The sequence below is a fragment of the Nuphar pumila genome, chromosome 11 (genome assembly GCF_984573655.1).
Source record: "Nuphar pumila chromosome 11, dmNupPumi1.hap1.1, whole genome shotgun sequence".
NCBI classification, from domain to species: Eukaryota; Viridiplantae; Streptophyta; class Magnoliopsida; order Nymphaeales; family Nymphaeaceae; genus Nuphar; species Nuphar pumila.
Genome location: NC_143259.1, coordinates 2,830,343 through 2,852,870, shown reverse-complemented (window position 1 = coordinate 2,852,870; position 22,528 = coordinate 2,830,343). Strand labels below are relative to the sequence as shown.

General features: G+C 36.4%; 1 protein-coding gene across 1 annotated transcript; it reads left to right on the top strand.

The window, feature by feature from the left end:
- The first annotated feature begins 194 nt into the window (after nt 1-194).
- Nucleotides 195-22,138, top strand: LOC149821632 (protein ARABIDILLO 1-like). The gene is made up of 13 exons (XM_089981628.1): nt 195-434; nt 639-2,315; nt 2,533-2,691; nt 2,793-2,873; nt 2,971-3,102; nt 8,353-8,480; nt 9,074-9,161; nt 9,978-10,072; nt 12,054-12,117; nt 12,284-12,459; nt 18,584-18,796; nt 19,972-20,056; nt 21,694-22,138. Exons 2-13 carry the CDS (start codon nt 936-938, stop codon nt 21,874-21,876), a joined length of 2,784 nt encoding a protein of 927 aa, XP_089837754.1. The 5' UTR covers nt 195-434; nt 639-935; the 3' UTR covers nt 21,877-22,138.
- Nucleotides 22,139-22,528: the final 390 nt, after the last annotated feature.

The window sequence follows — 22,528 nt, the reverse complement described above, 5'->3', positions numbered from 1 at the left end:
TGTATCTTATGAATCGACTAAGTACAAATAAAATTTCAAATCTCTCTCTCTCTCTCACACACACACATATATATATATATATATATATATGATGTTTTTACCATCCTCTCTTCTCGAATTGACCCATTCCCTCCTTCCCCATGACTCCTCAGCCCTCGGGATTTTAAAGAAGTGCTCCTCAAATCCCCTCCACCCTCTCAGAGGGCTAATGACGCGCACGCAGCATTCCAATTTTCGTTCACCACTTTGCTCATAGAGCAGAAGGGGTTGGAGGTCTATTCCTTGAGGGTTTATTAGAGTTTCATCCCCACCACAACTCCCTTTTCCCCAATCCCTCCTTCTCGGCACAACCCTTTCTTTCTCTCTACTCCTTTGAAGGGTTCGCCACTTCATTGCTCATAGAAAGACTCTCTGAATGACGATTGCGGCCACAGGTATGAAATTAGACGCGTATTCTTGCATTATTAGTCGATTTGCTTATGTGGGTAATAAAGAAAATCAAAGAAAAACGAATGTTTAGTGTGCAAAATCGGTAGACATATTGAAATTTTAATGTTTGTTTCACCATCATTGATTCAATGCTTTGTGGTTGATTATCTAGTCGATTTCTGCGATTTTCTTATTGTTGCTTATGGCAGGCGAGAACAAGATCAATTAGTGGATTCTAAGCGAGTAAGTGTGGCATAATTAACTTCAGTCATTCTGGATTCTGTGAAAAATTTCATTGGTTCCACGCAAAAGAGGTCATCAATTGAATTGGTGTCTGGGCGTTTACGTGCTTCAGCGTGCTGTGAAACTTAAAATAAGTTAATCTGGGTTGTTTACCCTCTGGTTCTCTAGGCGACAACGAGTGAAGGATTTGGGATATTAGGTTTTTGCTTTTTAGGTAGGGTTATATGAAGAATTTCTAAGAGGAGTTTGAAATTTCATCGGCAATGAGCCGGAGAGTACGGCGCAAAGCCATTGTAATTCAGGAGGATGAGAAGATTGTATTCCAGGATTCTTGTGGCAATGGGGTTTGTGAAGTAACCCATCATTCAGATACTAATTCAGTATATGTTGACTGGACGAGTTTACCTGATGATACGGTTATTCAGGTGTTTTCTTGCGCGAATTATAGAGACAGGGCTAGCCTTTCTTCTACTTGTAAGACGTTTAGGGTGCTAGGGTCTTCACCATGTCTGTGGACTTCGTTGGATTTGCGTGCACACAAGTGTGATATTGGATCTGCAGCTTCACTCGCCAGTCGATGCAGCAATCTGCAGAAGCTAAGGTTTCGTGGGTCTGAGGCAGCCAATGCAGTGATGTTTCTCCGAGCCCAAGATCTTCGAGAAATAAGTTGTGATTTCTGTAGGGATATCACTGACGCAACTCTGTCAGTGATGGCTGCCCGACACGAAGCGCTCGAGAGTCTTCAGATTGGACCTGACTTCTGTGATAAGATTAGTAGTGATGCAATTCAGAAAGTTGCCATGTGCTGCCCGAAGTTGAAGAGGTTGAGATTATCAGGAGTGCGTGATATCGATGGAGAAGCAATTCGCTCGTTGGTGAGAAACTGTAAGCAGCTTGTTGAGATTGGGTTTATGGATTGCTTGAGGGTTGATGGGTCAGCTCTTGGAGATGCCGTCTCGGTTAGGTTTCTCTCTCTTTCAGGGTCGAGGCACATAAATTGGAGCTTGGCTTGTCAACTTTGGAGCAAGTTACCAAATTTGGTTGGTTTGGATGTTTCTCGAACTGATATCTCCCCTAGTGCTATTGTTAGATTGCTATCTTTCCAGAGTTTAAAGGTTATTTGTGCTCTTAATTGCTCAGTTCTCGATGAAGGTTCTAGTTATGCATCACGCGATAACGTTAAATCTAAGGTTCTTCTTACCCTATCTACAGACATTTTCAAAGGGCTCTCTTCCTTGGTCAGTGGTTTGGTACAGCTGGATGGAATCCCAAGGAGAGATAAGAAAATCTTATGGAATCAGAGAAACCAAGCAGCCAGCAATGATTCAGTGAAAGATGTTATGGATTGGATGGAATGGGTTCTCTCACATTCTCTCCTCCGTATCGCAGAGAATAATCCTTCCGGACTTGATGATTTCTGGGTAGGGCAAGGTGCAGCATTGCTGTTGAGTTTAGTCCAGAGTTTGCAAGAAGATATCCAGGAGAGAGCTGCTACTGGTCTGGCAACGTTTGTGGTTATTGATGATGAAAATGCAACAGTTGACCCTAGAAGAGCGGAAGCAGTGATGTCAGGGGGCGGAATTCGACTTCTCCTCAAACTTGCTAGGTCTTTTCGAGAGGGTGTCCAATCAGAGGCAGCAAAAGTAAGTTTTTATAAGTTGCTGTTTTACATGAACAGTGGTTTCCTTTTAAATTTCAAACCTATTTATGTTTCATCAACTTGCTGTATGTTTGAAGTTAGAGTTTACATAATGAAGGTTAAACAAATCTGTTAGAATGTCCCACTCCATCTTCTTATACTCGATTTTTTGTTTTAATCATTTTTTTCTATGCCTAATGTTGGAAGATTTAAATGTGCAGGCCATAGCAAACCTGTCTGTGAATGCTGAGGTTGCCAAAGCTGTGGCTGTGGAAGGAGGAATCAGTATCCTTGCCGCCCTTGCAAGATCTCCAAACAGATTGGTTGCTGAGGAGGCAGCTGGAGGACTCTGGAATCTTTCTGTGGGAGAGGAGCACAAGGTTAGTCATTGGCCAGCTACATTTGTGATGTTCTGTCTTGATTCTGCGTGTTTCTTCTTCTTGTTCTTTTTAACTCAGAACTTTATTCTTTGGTCTCTCAGGCAGCGATTGCTGAGGCAGGTGGAGTAAAAGCCCTGGTAGATCTCATATTCAAATGGCCTTCTGGTGGTGATGGAGTCCTAGTACGTTGTATTTTAGAATATTTCATGGTTTTAAGGGGCATTATAATGTTTATTATTGAAAAAAACTTTTTTTTGACCTGCTTGTCTTTCAAAACAGGAACGTGCTGCTGGTGCACTTGCAAATTTAGCAGCAGATGACAAGTGTAGCATGGAAGTCGCTGTAGCTGGTGGTGTCCATGCTTTGGTGATGCTTGCACGTTCTTGCAAATCTGAAGGGGTGCAGGAACAGGTGTGGCAAATTATTTTCCATATGCTATCATGCATGTGCTTATTTACTCATATTAGCATCATTGATTCATTATTGTAGCATGTGTTCTATGCTTGCGACATAAATTAAAAGCAATACAGAAAATCCACTTGGTCAGACTCTTCGTTTCATCCTGTAAGGTGTTGATTTAGGTAACCTTTTTATGGAAAACGATCCTTACGTGTATTGCTATGAAGGGCTATCATCTTTTATGATTCCTTTTTTTTCTGTGACTTAAAAAGCCATGTACTTTTATGTAAACATCTAGTTTATGACATTTTGTGTATGCTTTACACTTAAAAAAGTATAATCTTTACTGTTCTTGATGCTGCTTGTCTCAGGATTGATGAATCACATGCCTTAGTTGCTAGATCCTATCGAGAGTGATTTACCTTCCTAGCACTGCAGGTCATTGGTGGTGATCTTAAATTTTCAGGATAACTACTGTACATGAACGTGTTTGAGCCACTGATAGGAGAGAGAGCATGCACAGACACACATGCCATGACAATGTGGTGTAGGAGGCTTTCTCAGCCCGTGATTGACATATATGGCCTGGGAGATCATGTTGTCCATGATATTTCTTATACCTTGAATATTTCCACATTTTTCTCATCAATTCCTGAAATCACATGTTTAGGCAGTTACATGTGAAGCATAGTCTAGTTTCCTCTTTCCCAATTTCATGCACATGAATGTTCAACAGCCTGTGCAACCAACACTGATTCTAGTAAGATAGTATATGAATGTGAAATCTAGCTACTGTATGTTAACACGTTTGAGCCACTGATAGTTGAGAGTATGCACACTCACGCATGCTATGAAAATGTGGTGTAGGAGTCTTTCTCAACCCATGATTGGCATATATGGCCTGGGAGTTCATGTTGTCCATGATATTTCTTATAACTTGGATATTTCCACATTTTTCTCATCAATTCCTGAAATTAGATGTTTAGGCAGTTACACACATGTGAAGCATAGTCTAGTTTCCTCTTTCCCATTTTCATGCACATGAATGTTCGACAGCCTGTGCAACCCACTGCTTCTAGTAAGATGGTATATGAATGTGAAATCATTGAATGAAGGTGCATGGTCTTTCTCTTGGATGAAACAAATCACAATAACCAGTCAACAAATAAGAGTGCACAAACATATAGGGATGCACATGAGCCGGGCTCAAGTCGAGCTTGCCCTGGCTCGGCTTGGCTCGTGAAGAAAAATTGGTTTTTCAAGCTCGAGCCGAGCTTGAACAACCATGGTTCGGGATCAGCTCAAGTTGAGCTCGAGCACGATTCGACTTGAGCTGAAAACCTTTATTTTAAAAATGTTTTTAAATTTTTTGAAAATTGTGTAAAATGATTTTTTGAAAGAGGATAATGGTGAGATTTGAAGTTTGAACCCGTACCACTTCCAAAAATGATCAATGACTTATCCATTAGGGTAAGACCCTTCTTTTTGTTAACATTATGAACAAAATACATTCATATATAAATCTAATTTTTTTTATAACTATGTGAGCCAAGCTTAATCGGGCTTACCGAGCTTATTCGAGTTGGACTGTTTGTTTAAGCTCGGCTTGTTTACGTGTACCGAGCCTGTACAACTAATCATGGATTCTCACAAAGAGATCAAAAGAACTCATGTATATGCGATAATCTAAATAACTGTAAACCACATATATTATACAAAAGACATGCATATGAACAAATTTAAGCATATGTGCAAGTGATAAATTTAAGGCACTAAGGGCACAATATAAAAATTTATATTTTATAAATAACAAGTATGCAATGAATCAAGAGTCTTTAATCAAGAAGACACGTATCTACCAAAGATCTAATTGGACAAATATGTTCATCAATAATAGACAAGTACTAAAGTGAACTATGAGAGAAACACATATAACTTTCAAAAGAATTTTCTCATGATTCTCAACTTAGTATTTTATTAAAAACTAAGTATGCAGCACAATATTTAAATCATATGCAAAGCATGTAAAATAATGCCATTAAACTAATAACTTCATAAGTACCACAAAAAGGATCGACAACATAAACACCTAATATCGCAACTATTGTCCCATAAAAGACTCATAAAAGACATTTATTAAAGTGAATGTCTTCCCATAAGTAATTATGCTTAATACCTTATGCACGAACAAACAATCTTATTCATCATGTAAGGCAATCATAAGTGCATAAAGATCAAATATCAATAAAAAATATTTTATAAGCTAGATCTTAATTTTTAACACTTCATATGTTACTTTTAATACACCAAGAGCAAAGAGAAATATTAAACACAAGTTCAAACAAAATTTCATAAAAATATACTTGTGAAATACACACATCATTAAAATATCTCAAATTATTTTAAAACATATAACAATTTATAAAAAAAGAACAAAACCAAGTTCAACAATATGAACATGATTTGACATTTATAATCATGACTTGTTCAAATAAGGCATGTTTTGAAAAAATTAAGATTCAAACATGATTTCAAAACATACATATATCTAATTTTTCAAAAATAAACAAATAAGTCTTATAAGATATTTAATAAAAAAAACAAGTCCAACGATGATTAAAAACTATTTAAAGAGTTTTTTTAATAATAATAACAAATATATATGTATATATATATTTTAATGATAAAGAGAATAAGTGTTTTCTCATGCATAATGCATGGAATAGATAACACAAGAAATACGTAAAGATATAAGATACATACCAAGTCTATATTTCCTTTGAATCCAAGCCACACAACGATCATGAATCCTTCACGAAGCACGAACTCGAACCAAAGAATCCCAAGACCTAAAAGAGTTAAAATGCCAAGAAGAATTTCTTGGCTCGGATACCATGTAATGAAATAGCGGAAAATACAACAACAATGCCACTAAGGGCTTTACAAGATTACAATCACAAAAGTGCATAAGCACAAACCAATGCCACTAAGGGCTTACAAGATCGCAATCACAATGTACACAAGCACAAGTCCACTATAAGACAAAACAGTAGCCAACAAGGGACAACAACACAAGCATTAAGTGCATATAAAATATTAAGGAACTAAATAGAAAAACACAAAATGTAAAAAATATTTATCTTTATTGAGCATAAATGCTTAAGAGAAGCATTAATTACAAGGGGGAGGGGTTCAACCCCTATTTATACACAAGGGTTTGTGACCGTTGGGGAGCCCCCAACGACTCTATGGTCTTTTGACTATAGAGCCCTTGCTCTTTACAAAAAAGACATTAAATAAAAAGATAAAAAATAAATAAATAAGAGAAAAACTGTTCCTAATGAACAGTACTGTTACATGAATAAAATAACAAAAATACCTCTAGAGGGTATTTACTTATTACATCATTATATACACACACACACACACACACACACACACACACACACACACACACACACACATATATATATATATATACACACAACTTGGCAGTGTGATGGTTTGTTTGCAAAGGATTAAACCTCGGATTGTGTTATTTCGATCCAAAAATATGATTTTTTGAGTCATGAAATTTTAGTGCATTGTGGACCGTTAATTTTTGAAGCCCTTAAAAAAAATGCTTATTTGTTGTAATCATATGATTCAAAACTCATTTAACTTATAGATCACGTCCATAGGATTTTATCAACAAAAAAAATCTAAAACCAATGATTTCCAGCTGAATAGTTCCATATAATTTCGTGCCTTCAATAGCACCAAATATTATATATAGGGTAAATATTTGGTACTAATGAAGGTACAAAACTATTGAGTAGAAATCACCTTTATTTCATATCTTTTTTGTAGATCAATCCTTATAGATGTGATCTACCTTATTTGTTTAGTAGGAAATGTGTTTTTAATAATGTCATTATGACATGTAAGCAAGGTTTTCAAGGCCTTAAAAAAGCAATAGTCTACAATGTGCCAAAATTTCACAACTCAAGAAATCATATTTTTACATTGAAAAAAACAACCCAAGGTGCAATTCTTAGTAAACAAACCATGTTGAATGCATCTATGTGGTCAGATTTAGCTGATACCTTACATCTATGGTTTCTAGCTGAATAGTTCCTAACCTTCATTAGTACCAAATATAAACATATAGGCGAGACCTGAGCAGAATTTTTTTTCCACCCAAAGGGCTTTAGCAGCGGTTGCTGAACCGCCACTAAAGGCCATTTTCGCGACTTTAAAGCATGCGACCACCAGATCACGTGCATTCCGTCGCTGTTTAGCTAAAAACGTGGTAGTCATCTATCACACACTCTCTCTCTCTCTATATATATATATGATTGCTATCCTCATGGTTTCTAAGCTCTGTAGTGAAACGCTGTTTTTTTAACTTTTTTTGTTTTTTGTGCACATCTAATGCTCCAATTATGATCTATATGTTTGCTTTAGTAGAAACCAGCTGTTAGATTATATACTAGGGTTTATCTAACATTAAACTAGTTGTGTTAACATTAGATGCATTAAACTTATTGAAATGATTAAAGTGCCTTTAAAAGTAATGGTATTTTTTAAAAAAATGCATAGTTACTTTCTAAGGTCAATAAAGTAATTTTGACTTTTCATATTTAAATTTGTAAAGAACACTTTTTACTCTTTTGAAAAAGGTATTTGACTTTTAATTTCCTTCCAAATCCAAAAGACTAATGATGCCCAAAAACGTATCCATGCATTTTAAAAAATGCCATTACTTTTAAGGATATTTTGGACATTTTAATAAATTGAATGCATCTAATGTTAAATACAACTAGTTTAATGTTAGATAAACCCTTATATATATAAAAGAGTGAGAGTGAGAGTAAAATCATTACGCTAAAAAAATTATAAGACTCAGCTGACTCAGCCATGTCTAGTCCTAACTGCGGCAAGCTGATTTCTTGACTCAGTTAGGTGCAATACGAGGCAGCTCGGCCGAGTCATGAGTTGACTCACCAAGTTTGCCAACTATAGATCTTGACTGTTCTTTTATAAAAGATAAAAGTGGTTGTCTTTTGTTTCATTTACAAGTAAAAACTTTTGGAGTGAACAAATTTTTTCCTTCCAGGTTTGATTATAGAACTTTATGCATGTCACTTTGCATGGTGAGGAGAAGAACCTTTCCATTGTTTTTAATCCGTTTAGAATGCAATCTAGACATCTATAGTGCAAATTGTCTTTTTGTCAATCAATTATGATTTTTGTTATTTATTGTTTAAAAATGATTATCAGGCTGCTCGTGCTTTGGCTAATTTGGCTGCACATGGGGACAGCAATGGTAATAATGCTGCTGTTGGACAGGAAGCAGGTGCTCTAGAAGCACTGGTGCAGCTCACTTGTTCTAATCATGAAGGTGTAAGGTAACACAGTGAATGTACTTTTGAAGTTCAATTTAGTTCCTTTTTCCTTGTTTGAAGTCAAGTGTAGATTTAACAAAGGATTACTTGATATACACTTGAGGTCTTGTTGCCTTATTGGAACGTCTTTCTGTCACAACATTGCATTCTTAATGACCAAAGCGATTCATTACAAGAGTTCAGGCAAGCAAGAATCTTGATTCTTCGCCCAACACATGTTTTCTGACACAAACATGATATGCAACTTTGCTGTTCGCAGTTTGTTGGCTTTTTAGAATGCAAGTTCGTTAAAGATTACTGGTTCTGTGCTTAAGTTGTTGAACATGCAGATAGGTCTTTTTCATTTTAGTTCAGAAAACTGTTTTTTGTATGGTCATGTCATAAAAGATCACTGTCAGAACTGTGCTCACTTGGTAGCACTGTGTTCATGTCAGGCATCTGGTCTTTTCACTCTGAGATAACTATCATCTTGATGAACTGAAAGATGTTGGTTTCAGTTTCTTGGCAAGATGTAATGGTTTGTGGTGGTTTTCCCTTAACTGGAAGATATAAACTTGGTTCAACCTTGGTTAGTTTACTGCTTTCGTTCTTGACAGACAAGAGGCTGCTGGTGCTCTATGGAACTTGTCATTTGATGATAGAAATCGAGAAGCAATAGCTGCTGGTGGTGGTGTTGAGGCTTTGGTATATTTTTTCTTTCTAAATCAGGCTTTTTTTTCCTCACTCACTGTTGTGCTTGGTACATGTGATTCGTTGGTATCTTGCAGGGTCTAAGAAATGTATTGTTTCTATCAGCCTGAAAATTTCTCCTTTATGCCCTGATGGAACTTGCTGCAATGTAGGAAATGTGTATATAGTAGTTGGATTTACCCCTTGAGTTGGTCCTTGGTTACCAAAATGTGACATCATCTACAATTTCCTAATCACATGATGCTACATGTTCATGCTTATATATTTTCATTTGGTAAACATGTCTACATCCTTTTATGCCATGTTTATTTGCCAGTAACAGTCCAAGGGAAGAGAAGGTCTAAAATTCATTGCTTATTCTACACTTTCAGGGTTGTACTGGATGCCTTTCTTCTTTAAGAGATCAGTGGTTATGTGCATGAGCAGGTTTCCTTTCTTATATGTTTGCATCTCTCTGTCTGTGTGTGGGTGGGTGGGTGAGTGGGTGAGGCGCATATGCATGGGCATGTCATGTGTGTGTGTGTGTGTGTGTGTGTGTGTGTGTGTGTGTGAGAGAGAGAGAGAGAGAGAGAGAGAGAGAGAGAGAGAGAGAGAGAGAGAGAGAGAGAGAGAGAGAGAGAGAGAGATGAGTGCAGTATGTGAGGGGTGAATTTTTTATGTCTTTTTTATTAGAGCTACTTTCTTTCTGTTGCTGTCTCATGCTAAGACTGTCTGGATGTTTATTCCACAAAAAATAACATTGGTACCAAGTAATTGATCCACACTTATCCTTCCTCTCTCTATCCCTTTGTGTTAACTTTGGTTGTTTAGGTTGCTCTAGCACATACTTGCTCAAACAGCTCCCAAGGACTTCAGGAAAGGGCAGCTGGTGCTTTATGGGGACTATCAGTATCTGAAGCTAATAGGTAAGTAGTCATAAGTGAGAATGCTTATTTGCTACACTTGTATTCTCAATTACGTGGTTCACAAAGTTATATTATTTCAAATCCTTGTATTTGAAGAGTTCTGATCTAAGGTGCAAACACCTTGTTGTAAGAATATTGCTTGGAGCATATCTTGTCAGCTCGTGTACTTTGTGAAAAATAAATTTGCACTAAGCGCTACTTTTTGATGTATTTTATTTCCTCCTTGGGGCTGCTGTTTCTTGGAGTTGCATGAACATATGGGTAGTCTATCATGTTAATAGGTCATGCTATGATGTTTACAAAATCATGTGTATATTTATTAGCAGAAAAAGATGAAGGAGATTTGGAAAAATGATGACTTTGCAGGTGGTAGTGAACAGATTCGAAGTTTATTTTCTAAAACTCAGTGTGTGTGTGTGTGTGTGTGTGTGTGTGTGTGAGCATGCATCTGCACTAGCCTCTGGAATCTAGATTCTTGGCCTAGCCTAAGTTTGTATTTTTCAGCATGTTTTGGTTTCAATGGAAATTGCCATTTGTTAGATGATGCCACACCATCTATCAAATTTCAGCATGTTCTGAGTGTTTCAATGGAAATTGCTTTGGATTGTATGATTGCAAGGTGTAAACAGGTTTTTCAAGAGCTTCAAAAAGTGAGGTCCATATGCACTGGAATTCGTTGATCAAAATAATTGAGGTCATGCATAAAAAAGACTATCCAAAGTTCCCACTAAAACAAAACTTGCTGAACACATCTATGGCATCATGTCAAGCAAACTTGCACCTATGATTTTCATCATGTGTGTGTGTGTGTGTGTGTGTGTGTGTGTGTGTGTGTGTGTGTGTGTGTGTGTGTGTGTGCGTGCGTGCGTGTGTGTGTCGCACCCAGGGTCATTTTTGTAAAAAAAAAGAAGATCCCGTCGAGGGAGGCTCGCCTAAAGAAGAAGAAGAAGACAACGAAGAAAGAGAGAGTCCAGAGGGAGCTCACCTGAAATGTGGCCGGAGGTCGCATGGGCTCACCGGACGCGGAGCTTGCCGGCGTCAGGTGGCCGGAAAACGAACGGGAGAGAGGGAGCCTGCGGCGGGGGGAGAAGGCGAGCGAGGAGAGAGAGTGAGAGGCATGGGGAGGGTTTCTCGAATGAGAAACCCTACCCTGCGTGCTTTAAATGAGCATGCAGGGTATGTTTTATCGGGTTTGGACCTGGGTCAGATCCGAATTCGACCCGGGTCCGATTTTTTTTTGCCGCACCCTTGTTTTTTTAAAGTGACGCATCCCCGCACCCATGTGACATAGACTGTAACTCGTGAATGTTAGTTATAAATGAACTGCCACACATGTATCCTAAAAATGATAGTTAATTAATAGAATTACATTTCTCTGAGTTTGAACTTAAAATTAAATATGATTTATTGGATTGAATCTAATCCATGGAGCATGTGTTTTAATTCAACACAAAGCAAAGATCCTTACCAGGGCTTGACATGACATGAATCCTCTTGAAATGTGCCTTCAGGCGGTAGTCACAGGTGGTGCATAACTGTCATCTACTTGTGTCATATGGTGTTAGTTTAAGTTCCGCAACGAATGCTATGTGGGTTTTATACCTATGTACATGCATAATCTAACCTGGTAGTTTGTTATGGATTCTGCATTGTATTTTGAGCTGCTGTGGAAACTATCATCTTTTACTTCTGGTACTTGGTTCTAGTTAAGTGAAATCGATGACCATGAGGGATGTAACTTTTAATATTAGTACTACTTGGTGTATAATGCTACTTGGGTATGCCTTTTTTGGTCCACAGCTTCTGCATTGTTTTCTCTGTGTATGATGTCAATCCACTATCATCATCATAGAACAGAGTGTATGTGTTGATCTACCACTGTGTTTGATGGCATCCACTTGAAATTTGCATGAACTGGAATTTCTTTAAGAGATAAGTTCTATTGAGGTATCTTGATGACTAAGATAAATCTCTTTTCCAGTATTGCTATTGGACGAGAAGGTGGTGTTGCACCACTTATTGCATTGGCACGTTCTGATGCTGAAGTAAGTGTCATTTGTCTGAAGAATGGGTCATCCTACCCACAACCTTTTAACTTTTAGTCTATATCTTGTGCTCTTATCTTTATATACATTTGTCTGCAAGCATTTTTTTGGTTTATCTTTGATGATAACATCGTAATGTTATTGCTTTATATGTTTTCCTTTACAGGATGTCCATGAGACTGCTGCAGGTGCACTTTGGAATCTTGCTTTCAATCCTGGTAATGCTCTTAGGATATTAGAGGAAGGGGGTGTGCCAGCCCTTGTAAATCTCTGTTCTTCTTCAGTTTCAAAAATGGCCCGCTTCATGTCTGCACTTGCTCTAGCTTACATGTTTGATGGAAGGTACACTATTTTATGGTTATTTTGCATTACTTTTCTGCTCTCATTTTGCTAAATTAATGTCTTTCTTTGGTCTTCTTCTTATAGTTCATCAAATTGCATATATCTCTCCATTTACTTATTAGTGGTTAAATTTTTCCTTGTTTGGGTTATTTAGAAGCTGTTTCTGTATTCCGGAAAGTCACAAAAAAGAGAGTAAAATTACCAAACAAAAAATGTGGGTGACAAGCAATCAACCTGAGTACAAGGAGAGAGGAATAGATGTACTTGATGTAAGGGAGAGGGAACATGGAGGGGCAAGGAGATTATGTGTGAGATGGGAAGTGTAATGAAGAATGCGGAAATACAAATTACAAGAGAACTCTTAGAAGAGTTTATCAAAGAGCCAAGTATCACAAGCACATAATGTGCACAAAACACAAACCCACTAAGGGGAAAATGCCGAAAGGCAAAGAAAATATTATTAATGAGTGAAAAGAGAGAGAACAAAAGCTACTTCACATGAGGGAGAAACCCTCTATTTATAAGGAAAAAAGGAACACCTAGAGGGGGGGCATTGTGGCTCCCATTATAGTCGTTGGAGAGCCCCAACAACTATAAGTGTGGGGCCCCTAATGGTTCCATTACATTAAAAAGTAAATATATATATATATATATAACAAAAAATAAGAAATAGAAAATCCTAAAATGTATAGTAAAATGACCAAAATACCCCTATTGGGTATTTTGATATAAATACATGGAGAATATATATATATATATATATATATATATATATATATATATATATATATATATATATATATATATATATATATAACACCCCTCCTCAAACTTTACGGGGAGAAAACCGAAAGTTTGCTAAGGAGAAACAAAAAGCGAAGAGTTGGAAGCGCCTTGGTGAAGAAGTCAACCAACTAATATTTTGATATAACATAAGGTAATGTGATAGTTCCCCTAAGGTATTCATCTCGAACATAGTGACAGTCCATTTCAATATGCTTGGTGCGCTCATGGGAGGTATGGTTGCTTGCAATTGTCACAACACAACTTCGAGGGAGTTGAGATGAGAATCCCCATATCACAGATAAGACTTCTAAGCCATACAATTTCTATGGTTGTAGTTGCCATGACACGATATTCAGCTTCTGTGGATGACAAGAAAACTTTTTGCTGCTTCTTGCACCTCCAAGAAATAAGCGAATCCCCTAAGAAAATGCAAAATTTAGTAGTTGAAATTTGATCATTGGGATTACCTCCCCAATCTTCATCAGTATAAGCAGTTAAGACAAAAGATGAAGAGGATAAGAAAAACCCTTTTGAGATGGTGTTCTTGATGTAGCGCATAATTCTCATGACAACAAACATATAAACTGTAGTAGGAGCATGCTGAAACTGATTTGCTGCATGAATCACATGAGCAATGTCTGGTCGGGTGATGGATAAGTAAGAGATCCAATTAATTGACGATAAGGAGTAGGATCATCAAGTAGAACACCATCCTCAAGTCTTAATTTTAGCATTTATAACTTCGGGAGTGTCTACTTTCTTTTCATCTGAAATCACTGACTTAGTTCAGATGTCCGCGACCAGCTTCATTTGGAATAGAATGTATCCACGAGATGAATAAGCCACCTCAATACCTAAAAAATATCTCAAAAAACACAAGTCAGACATATCAAAAGTTTTCTTTAATATAGAGTTAATGTCATTTACTCCTTTTTTGTCACTTCCCGTGATGATCATATCATCAACATAAAGAAGAAGAATTACAATAGAATCACCTGTTTTCTTAATAAAGAGAGCAGTGTCAGTATAACAAGAGACAAAACCCAAATTAATTAATACATTGTTAAATTTATCATACCAAGCTTTTGGGGCTTGTTTAAGACCATATAATGCCTTTTTTAATTTCAAAGTTTTTTTATTTAAATTCATGCCAGGAGGAGGATCCATATAAACTTCTTCACTAAGATCTCTATTCAAAAAGGCATTTTTAACGTCAAGTTGATAAATATGCCATTTCTTAATAGATGCTATTTCAATTAAGGCTCGAACACTAGTCATTCGAGCAACTAAGGCAAAAGTCTCATCATAATCTACCCCATACTCTTGAGCATATCCTTTGGCTACCAATCTAGCCTTATATTTTTCTAAAGAATCATCACTTTTGGTTTTTACCTTAAAAACCCATCTACATCCAATGAGTTTCTTTCTTTGAGGAGGATTAACAATTTCTCAAGTTTGAGATTTCTTTAGTGCATTAAGTTCATGTTGCATAGCTTCATTCCAATGTGCATATTGTTTGACATTATTATAATGAGATGGTTCATAAAAAGATTGAATGGCTAATAAACAAGCTCTAAAATGTGGTGAAAAAGACTCATAAGACACAAATCTATTTGGTGCTTTAGAGATACAATTTGACCTTCTTTGAGATGATTCTTCTAACGACATATTTTGAGAAAATTTGTCAAAAGCACATGGATGAGAATTTTCACTTCTTCTAGTATAAACTTGAGTATTATTTGTTACATGTTCATCTAAACTTTCATGAGTCATTTCTTTCATTGTTAAGAGCTTTTTCATTTTGATTTTCAACATCATTGAAAGACTCAAGAGTCTCAATCATATTTGATTCATCTTTTCGGAGTAGTAAATCAAATAAGAGAATAATCCATGTTTTCTTTTGGTTCATTGTTTGCAAAACTGTTTTTTTCTTCAAGAAAAGTAACATCTTTTGAGATATAAAGTTTATTATTTGATAAATCAAAGCATCGGTATCCTTTTTGTTTTTCACCATATCCTAAGAAAACACATTCAATAGCCTTTGGAGAAAGCTTATCATTTTTGTGAGTAAGAACATAACATTTACAACAAAAAATTCTTAGCCTTTTGAAAACCGGAGACATATTATAAAGTTTTTCACATTTTTTAAAGATGACGAAGGAGTTCTATTGATAAGATATGTTGAAGTTAATGCGGCTTCGGCCCAAAATGACTTTGGAATATTTTTAGAAATTAAGAGAGTTCTAGTTGTTTCTATAGTATGCTTATATTTTCTTTCTGCAAGACCATTTTGTTGCCTTGTGTTAGGGCAGGATCTTTGATGACAAATTCCATTTTGTCGTAAATAAGTTTGAAATTCATTTGACATGTATTAACCTCTCGAATTCGATCTTAGAATAGATAAATTACTTAGAAATTGATTAACCATTGCATGAGAATCTTTAAAGACGAAAAACACATCAAAATTTTAATTTAAAAAGAAGATCCATGTGTATCTAGTTAAATTGTCCACAAAAATTACATAATATGAAAAACCTCCCTTGGACATGATAGGAGAAAAACCCCAAACATCGGAATGAACCAATTCAAACGGTTGTGTAGAGACAAAATTTCGTTGAGGGAATAGAATGACTTTTAATTTACCAAAGATGCAATCTTTACAAGTCATAATCTTTTCATTACAAGAATTTTCCAAAAAAGAGAAATAAGTTATCTTTGAAAATTTTGAATGGCCAAGTCTCTTGTGCCAAACTTCTATAATTTTGACATTTACAAAATTACAAAAAGACTTGGATGGTAAAGTCAAAAAATCCATAAAATATAGATCGCCCCTCTTATGGCCTTATCCAATCAGCTTCTCTGACTAGAGATCCTGCACGGTGCAATCTTTATGTGAGAAATATACTTTGCAACCATGATTAGTAATTTGAGAGACCGAAAATAAGTTTAAATTGATTTTTAGAGCCACCTTTATTTTTGGAAAAAAATTTCTTGAGAATGTTTTAAATCAAATGTTCCAATGTTTTCAATCTTCAAAGAAGTCCCGTCGGCCGTTGAAACATAAGATGTTGTGGGGGTGGAATAAATATTAGAAATAATGTTTTTATGTGGTGTCATGTGAAAAAAAGCACCGGAGTCCAAAATACACATACCTGAAGGAGATAAGGAAGTTGGGATGGCACACCCAAAGTAGATGAACACTTAAGGAGATGTTGAAGTGCCTCCGAGATTTAATTTAGAGTATCCTTAATGTCTCATCCATTATTGCTCACTTCTTTATTTTGGACATTTTCACCAACCACAACCACATTTCCTTTAAGCTTAGGGCAAACCGGTTTGATATGACCCGGTTCATTACAATAGTGACAAATAACAAACTTTCTAAATCCATTATTTTTGGCAAAGTGGGGAGGCCTATAGGGCTTGGCATTGGATCCCAGCTTAATAATGACCAAGATCTCATCACTTTTATGAGTCATACCAAGACGAGTTTTCTCTTGGCACACTTCGGTAAGGGCATCTTCAATAGGTAAGGCCTTCCTTTTATAAAAAATGGATGCCCTTGTTCAAACTCCAGTCTAAGACCGTGAAGAAATTGAAAGAAATATTCTTTTTCAATTTGTTCTCTTCTTAATTCAATAACTTCCGGAGCCACCCACTTGGGCTCAAGAAGAGCAAGTTCATCCCAAAGGAGAGATAAAACACTAAAATAATCTCGGGCACTCATGTCCCCTTGTTTAGTGGACCTAATCTTTTTTTGAAAAAAAAATTGCCTAGCTAAATTCTTTTGGGTATACATATCCTTAAGAAAGAACCAAGCTTCATTGGCTCTTCTAAACTTGGCAATGTTGACACAAATATTTATGTCAACATTGTTCATGTGGTTACCTTCCTAATCTTCTACCTTGGTTTGATGTTCGTTGATAGCTTTAATGTGATCCTCACCATCAAGAGCCTTTTCAACACAACCTTCGATCTTGGTGAGCTTCAATGTTGGTTCAAGAGTGGTCTCCATCACGAAGCCCCATAGTTTCTTTCCACGAAGATGGTTCTCCATAGCTGACGCCCACATCAAATAATTTGAACCATTGAGCTTGAAGGATAACTCTACTCTTGATTCGTGCTTCGTGGCGAAGAAGAGAGGTAAAGATGAGAAAGAACTTACAAGGATCTTAAAAAGACTCCCAAGATTACAAAGAAACCAATTGGCTCTGATACCATGTAATGAAGAATGCGGAAATACAAATTACAAGAAAACTCTTAGAAAAGTTTAATGTGCATAAAACACAAACCCACTAAGGGGCAAATGCCAAAAGGCAAAGAAAATATTATTAATGAGTGAAAAGAGAGAGAACAAAAGCTACTTTACATGAGGGAGAGACCCTCTATTTATAAGGAAAAAAGGAACACCTAGAGGGGGGCCATTGGGGCTCCCATTATAGTCATTGGGGACCCCAACGACTATAAGTGTGGGCCCCCCAATGGTCCCATTACATTAAAAAGTAAAAAAATAAAAATAAAAATAAAAATAAAAAGAATACAACAAAAAAATAAAAAATCCTAAAAAAATAAAATGCACAGTAAAATGACCAAAATACCCCTATCGGGTATTTCGATATAAATACATGAAGAAGAATATATATTATTTATTTATTTAACAGGGAAGCTGGTCCCTGCTCGACAGGGCCAATTCCTTTCAGCATCTACTTTGAGCCGTGTGATATTAGCCTATATCTTGATCTCATGCTGAATAAGGGAATGGAACTGTTCTCTTTTGATTGCCCTTTAAAGGTCTGGCAGTTTCTCATTTTCCAGATTTCCACCATGTGGTGTTCAAAGTTTTGTATTCTACTGATCAAGGGTTTAAAAGCCAATGACTAATTTGATAATATCGCGATATTATCAAATTGGCAATATTTTCAAAATATCGCTGATATCTGTGACTATATATACCATTAACATAAAACTACTAGTATTTTCAATTTTAGAAAGATGGCATTTACAAATTTCCATGGTGGTACAGTTTTATATATATATATATACCATCTTTCTGAAATTGAAATACTTGTAGTTTTATGTTAATGATTACTATTCTTATTGTTAGCACCAATTTTTGGGAAGTTTTCTGAAATGCATTCATGTATAGTGCATATGGTTTTTGCCACTGCTTTCTACTAATTTGGTTACAACCTTTAAGGATATTATGTTTATCTTTGATCCTTGAGTTGTGTTTTGTGAAGTGAACATTCATTCAGCATTTATTATTCTGTTTTAATTTATTAGCAGATTCCTGAAACCACTAAGTCCATTTTTTTTCTTTTTTTCTTTTTGGTTACAGAATGGATGAAATTGGTTCATCAACAGAAACCGTTTCAAAGGCTGGAAACTTAGATGGTGCTAGAAGAATGACATTGAAAAATATTGAAGCTTTTATCCAGACATTTTTTGATCCACAGCTATTCTCGGCTGCTGCTGCATCCTCAGCTCCTGCGTCCTTAGCTCAAGTAGTAGAGGCAGTACGTATACAAGAAGCAGGGCATCTTAGATGCAGGTGCTTTCTGTGATTCTTTGTCTGAATAAAACAAATTATCCATTACATGCCATTTTGTAGGCTTAATAATGTGTGCCAAATATTAATTGAATTTGCTCGAGGATGACTAGGACTTTAAATGTTAGCTAATTAGTTGCAACTGTAAATTCTAAGATTATTTGAAGTTTAAAGTTGTTCTGGTGGGGTTTGAAAGACAAAGCTAAGTTGGCTGTTAGCTTCTATAAGAGTTATGAGTTTTGGTGTATGGGTTTCTGCATATCTTCTTCTATGTGGATGCATTATACCACATTATTCTGCTGCAAAGTGAGAACTTACCTTTTTCCTTTAATGTTCCATTATACGGCATGGTCTCCACTTTCTTAGAGTTTTCCATCGATGAAGACCTCTAACAAATTTGTAATTTCCTGCAGCATTTTGGGGTCTCCCATATTTGTAATGAGAGTAATGCAAGGGGTATAGTGTTTTAGCTATAGTATGAGGTTTTTGGGATGGTTGGACTTTCTTCTTTTTTGGTGCTTCTTCCCTGTCCGGCCCCCAATATAATCAATTGAATATGATGGGTATCTTCCTGCCTAAAATTAAGGTAGTGTCTGGATATATAGAATACATGGCTTTAACTATTTATAATTTTATATTTAATTTAAATATTTATTTATTTTTTCGTTTTTTATTTATGTTTAAGAATGTTCAAAAAAATATATTGAAGTGGCCCCTCTTTTTAAGAAACAAGGGAGAGCTGTTTCTGTTTTCTACTTCTATTTATTTTTTTATTTTGACTCCCTCTTCCTACCCTCTCCCATCTTTTTCTCCTTCCCTCATTCACCCATCCACCAACCATGTCTGATTCGGCAACCATTGACAATAGTGATTCCAGAAAGACCAAGCGCGAAAGGGACAATGCTGCAACAAGCATGATTCAAACCAAGGAAGAGCAGAAACTGAAAAAACATGTCATCCAAAGTCCAAGTGATCTCCTTTTTTCAGAAGTCCATAAACACAATAAAGAAAACATGAATGTCCAAACTGGCCTAGGAGTTGTATTCTATTATCTGTTTATGTTTTCAATAATCCTACTATCTGTTTTTAAAAAGCAGTCTTTTTTGTTGGTTCTAATTTTCCATTTTCATTTCACTTCCTTTTATTTTGCAAATGACTGTTTTGTGATTGTTTTGCAGTGGGGCAGAGATAGGGAGATTTATTAGCATGCTGCGAAATACATCGTCTATTCTAAGATCATGTGCAGCTTTTGCTCTTCTCCAGGTACATATCATGAATCCTTATGAAAAGAAAATGAAGAGTACTGCTATTTGTATATTGCATTAAACTTTTGACATCCATTAATAAACTTTCTAAACTTTCATGTGGATGCCCAGAGGACACGTTTTCCAATTTCCAGAAAAGACTTGCTGCTTACTGATAATTTCCATTTTCCAATAAATTAGGAGATTTTGTTAACGCTTGTTTCTGTTTTTAATGGGTTATGTGTTTACATGGGCCGGGAGAAAAGGCCCATGTTCTTTCCCCCATTCTATTCGATGCACAGGTATCATCTCAGTCTTAGTTGAGAATCCAATTGCCTTGATTGAATCACCAACCTGTGCAGGCATAAGTCCACTTTTTCTGTCTGAATTATATAAAGTTTCATGTGGTTTGTTTAGAGAGATATGTGATTCATTATTTGGCTATTAATGTTCACAAATTCATATCATATTTCTTGTACTTTTTTCTTGAAAACACAATCTCTTAAAATATATACAAATTTTCTGCAAATCATTAAATTTTTTTGGTAAATGTGTAAATATTGGTGACCAATGCTCAGTTTTCCAAAGCATGGACTAGTAAGATTTAGCTCTTTCTTCCCTGCCCCCCTTTCACAGACCATCTGCTTTATTGGACGGTGTTGTACCATTCTTATTGGTTAACTCCATTTGTTTTTTGGTGTGGTCAAAAGCATGGCTTTAAAAACTCAGTTTGTTTGATTTGGAGATTAATTTTAGTTCATCCATATTGCCCTCTACTTGGTTAGTTCGGTAGGTTGACCTGGTTAGAATGTTCCTAACATCACGTCTTCATACACGAGGGAGGTAGGTTTATGTCCGTTATTAAGATGGAGATGATGGAGATTTTAGTTTATGTTTCCTTTGAGAATGAACTTATTGTCATTTTAAGGTTGCACTAATTAACTGCTTTAGATTTGTGATATTGTTCTTTTTTGGAAAATCTGCTCACATTAATCTCACTCTCATAACAAAGTTATTTCATGACCATTTTGGAATTGGATAGTCAATATACGAGAGTGCAAGTTTATGATGGATACTTTATACACTAGTGTGGTCTCTCACAAGTATCATAAATCCCTACTATGTAATCTGTATTTATGAATACTTCCTTTTTAGTTGCTTCATAACATGTTATCTAATGTTAGACATTTTTGAGATTATGTGCCATCTGGTCTACTATGTCACAGGGATTGGGCTAGCAGGGTGCCGCACCTGCGTCGACGCGATGCGGGTGCGGTCAACGCACCCAGGGTCATTTTGGTCCAATTTTTCAGACTTAAAAAAAAAATTGCCAAGACATTTTTTTTTAATATATGTCACAGGGATTCTCCAACTAGGTGCCGCACCCGCACCCGATGCGGTCAACCTGACCCTGGGTGCAGTCAACGCACCCAGGGTCATTTATGTTCAACTTTTGGACTATATATATATATATATACAACAACAACAACAACAACGCCTTCATCCCAAAACAATTGGGGTCGGCGATATGAACCAACAAAGAAAATCATTCTGGGTTTTTTGGAAGTGCCGCATCCCCGCACCTGCAGCTGCACCCATGTGACAGCTGGTCTACTTCTTTGGTTATTAATTTGATAGTCATCGCTTTGCTTGCAGTTCACAATTCCTGGCAGCCGGCATGCTGTACACCACGCAAGCCTCTTGCACAAGGCTGGTGCCGCTCGTGTACTGCGAGCTGCTGCAGCGTCAGCAACAGGACCAATTGAGGCGAAGGTCTTTGCAAGGATTGTCCTACGCAACCTTGAACACCATCCAATTGAAGCTTGTAGCTTGACGTGAACACCACTCTTGTCCTCTTCATTATATCAAAAAGTTGGAAGAAATGGATAAGTTACAAATGGCTGAGAGATACATGGAGAATATGTTGTCTTTCATATGTGGAAGGTGTGTAATACTAGTTCAGATCCTTGTGGGTTTCTTCCTCTTTGGCTGTTAGGATCAAGTAGCTCAGGTGGGGGAAAATTGAGGTAATTTACTCTTTGTTTGTGTGGTATGTAATTTGTAATACGCTTCTATGTATACAAGAAGGTACTGCATGTGAGGGCCAGTGTCTCAGTCTTGTAGTTCAGACTACGGAAAATGACCGTATTGTACGGAAAAAATAACTTGTTTTAAAAAATGCTCCCCAATTTATCAAATCAGCCGAATGGACAATATCACAGGTTCTCAATTTTTTTTTATGCTTTTACTCCACACAGGTGAATTTTCGATTTTCGCAGCTTATGATGCTAAAATAATACACCCATGGAACTTGTCAATAAAATATTTTGCAATCTTTTTTGGAATTTCACAATATTTTATTGATGAGTTTTGTAAGTTAATTGTTTTAGCAGCATGACCTGCGAAAATAAAAAATTTGCACCTACGAAGGGTAAAAGCATTAAGAAAAAATTGGGAACCTGCGCCGGCAGATTTGGTAAATTGTGGGGTA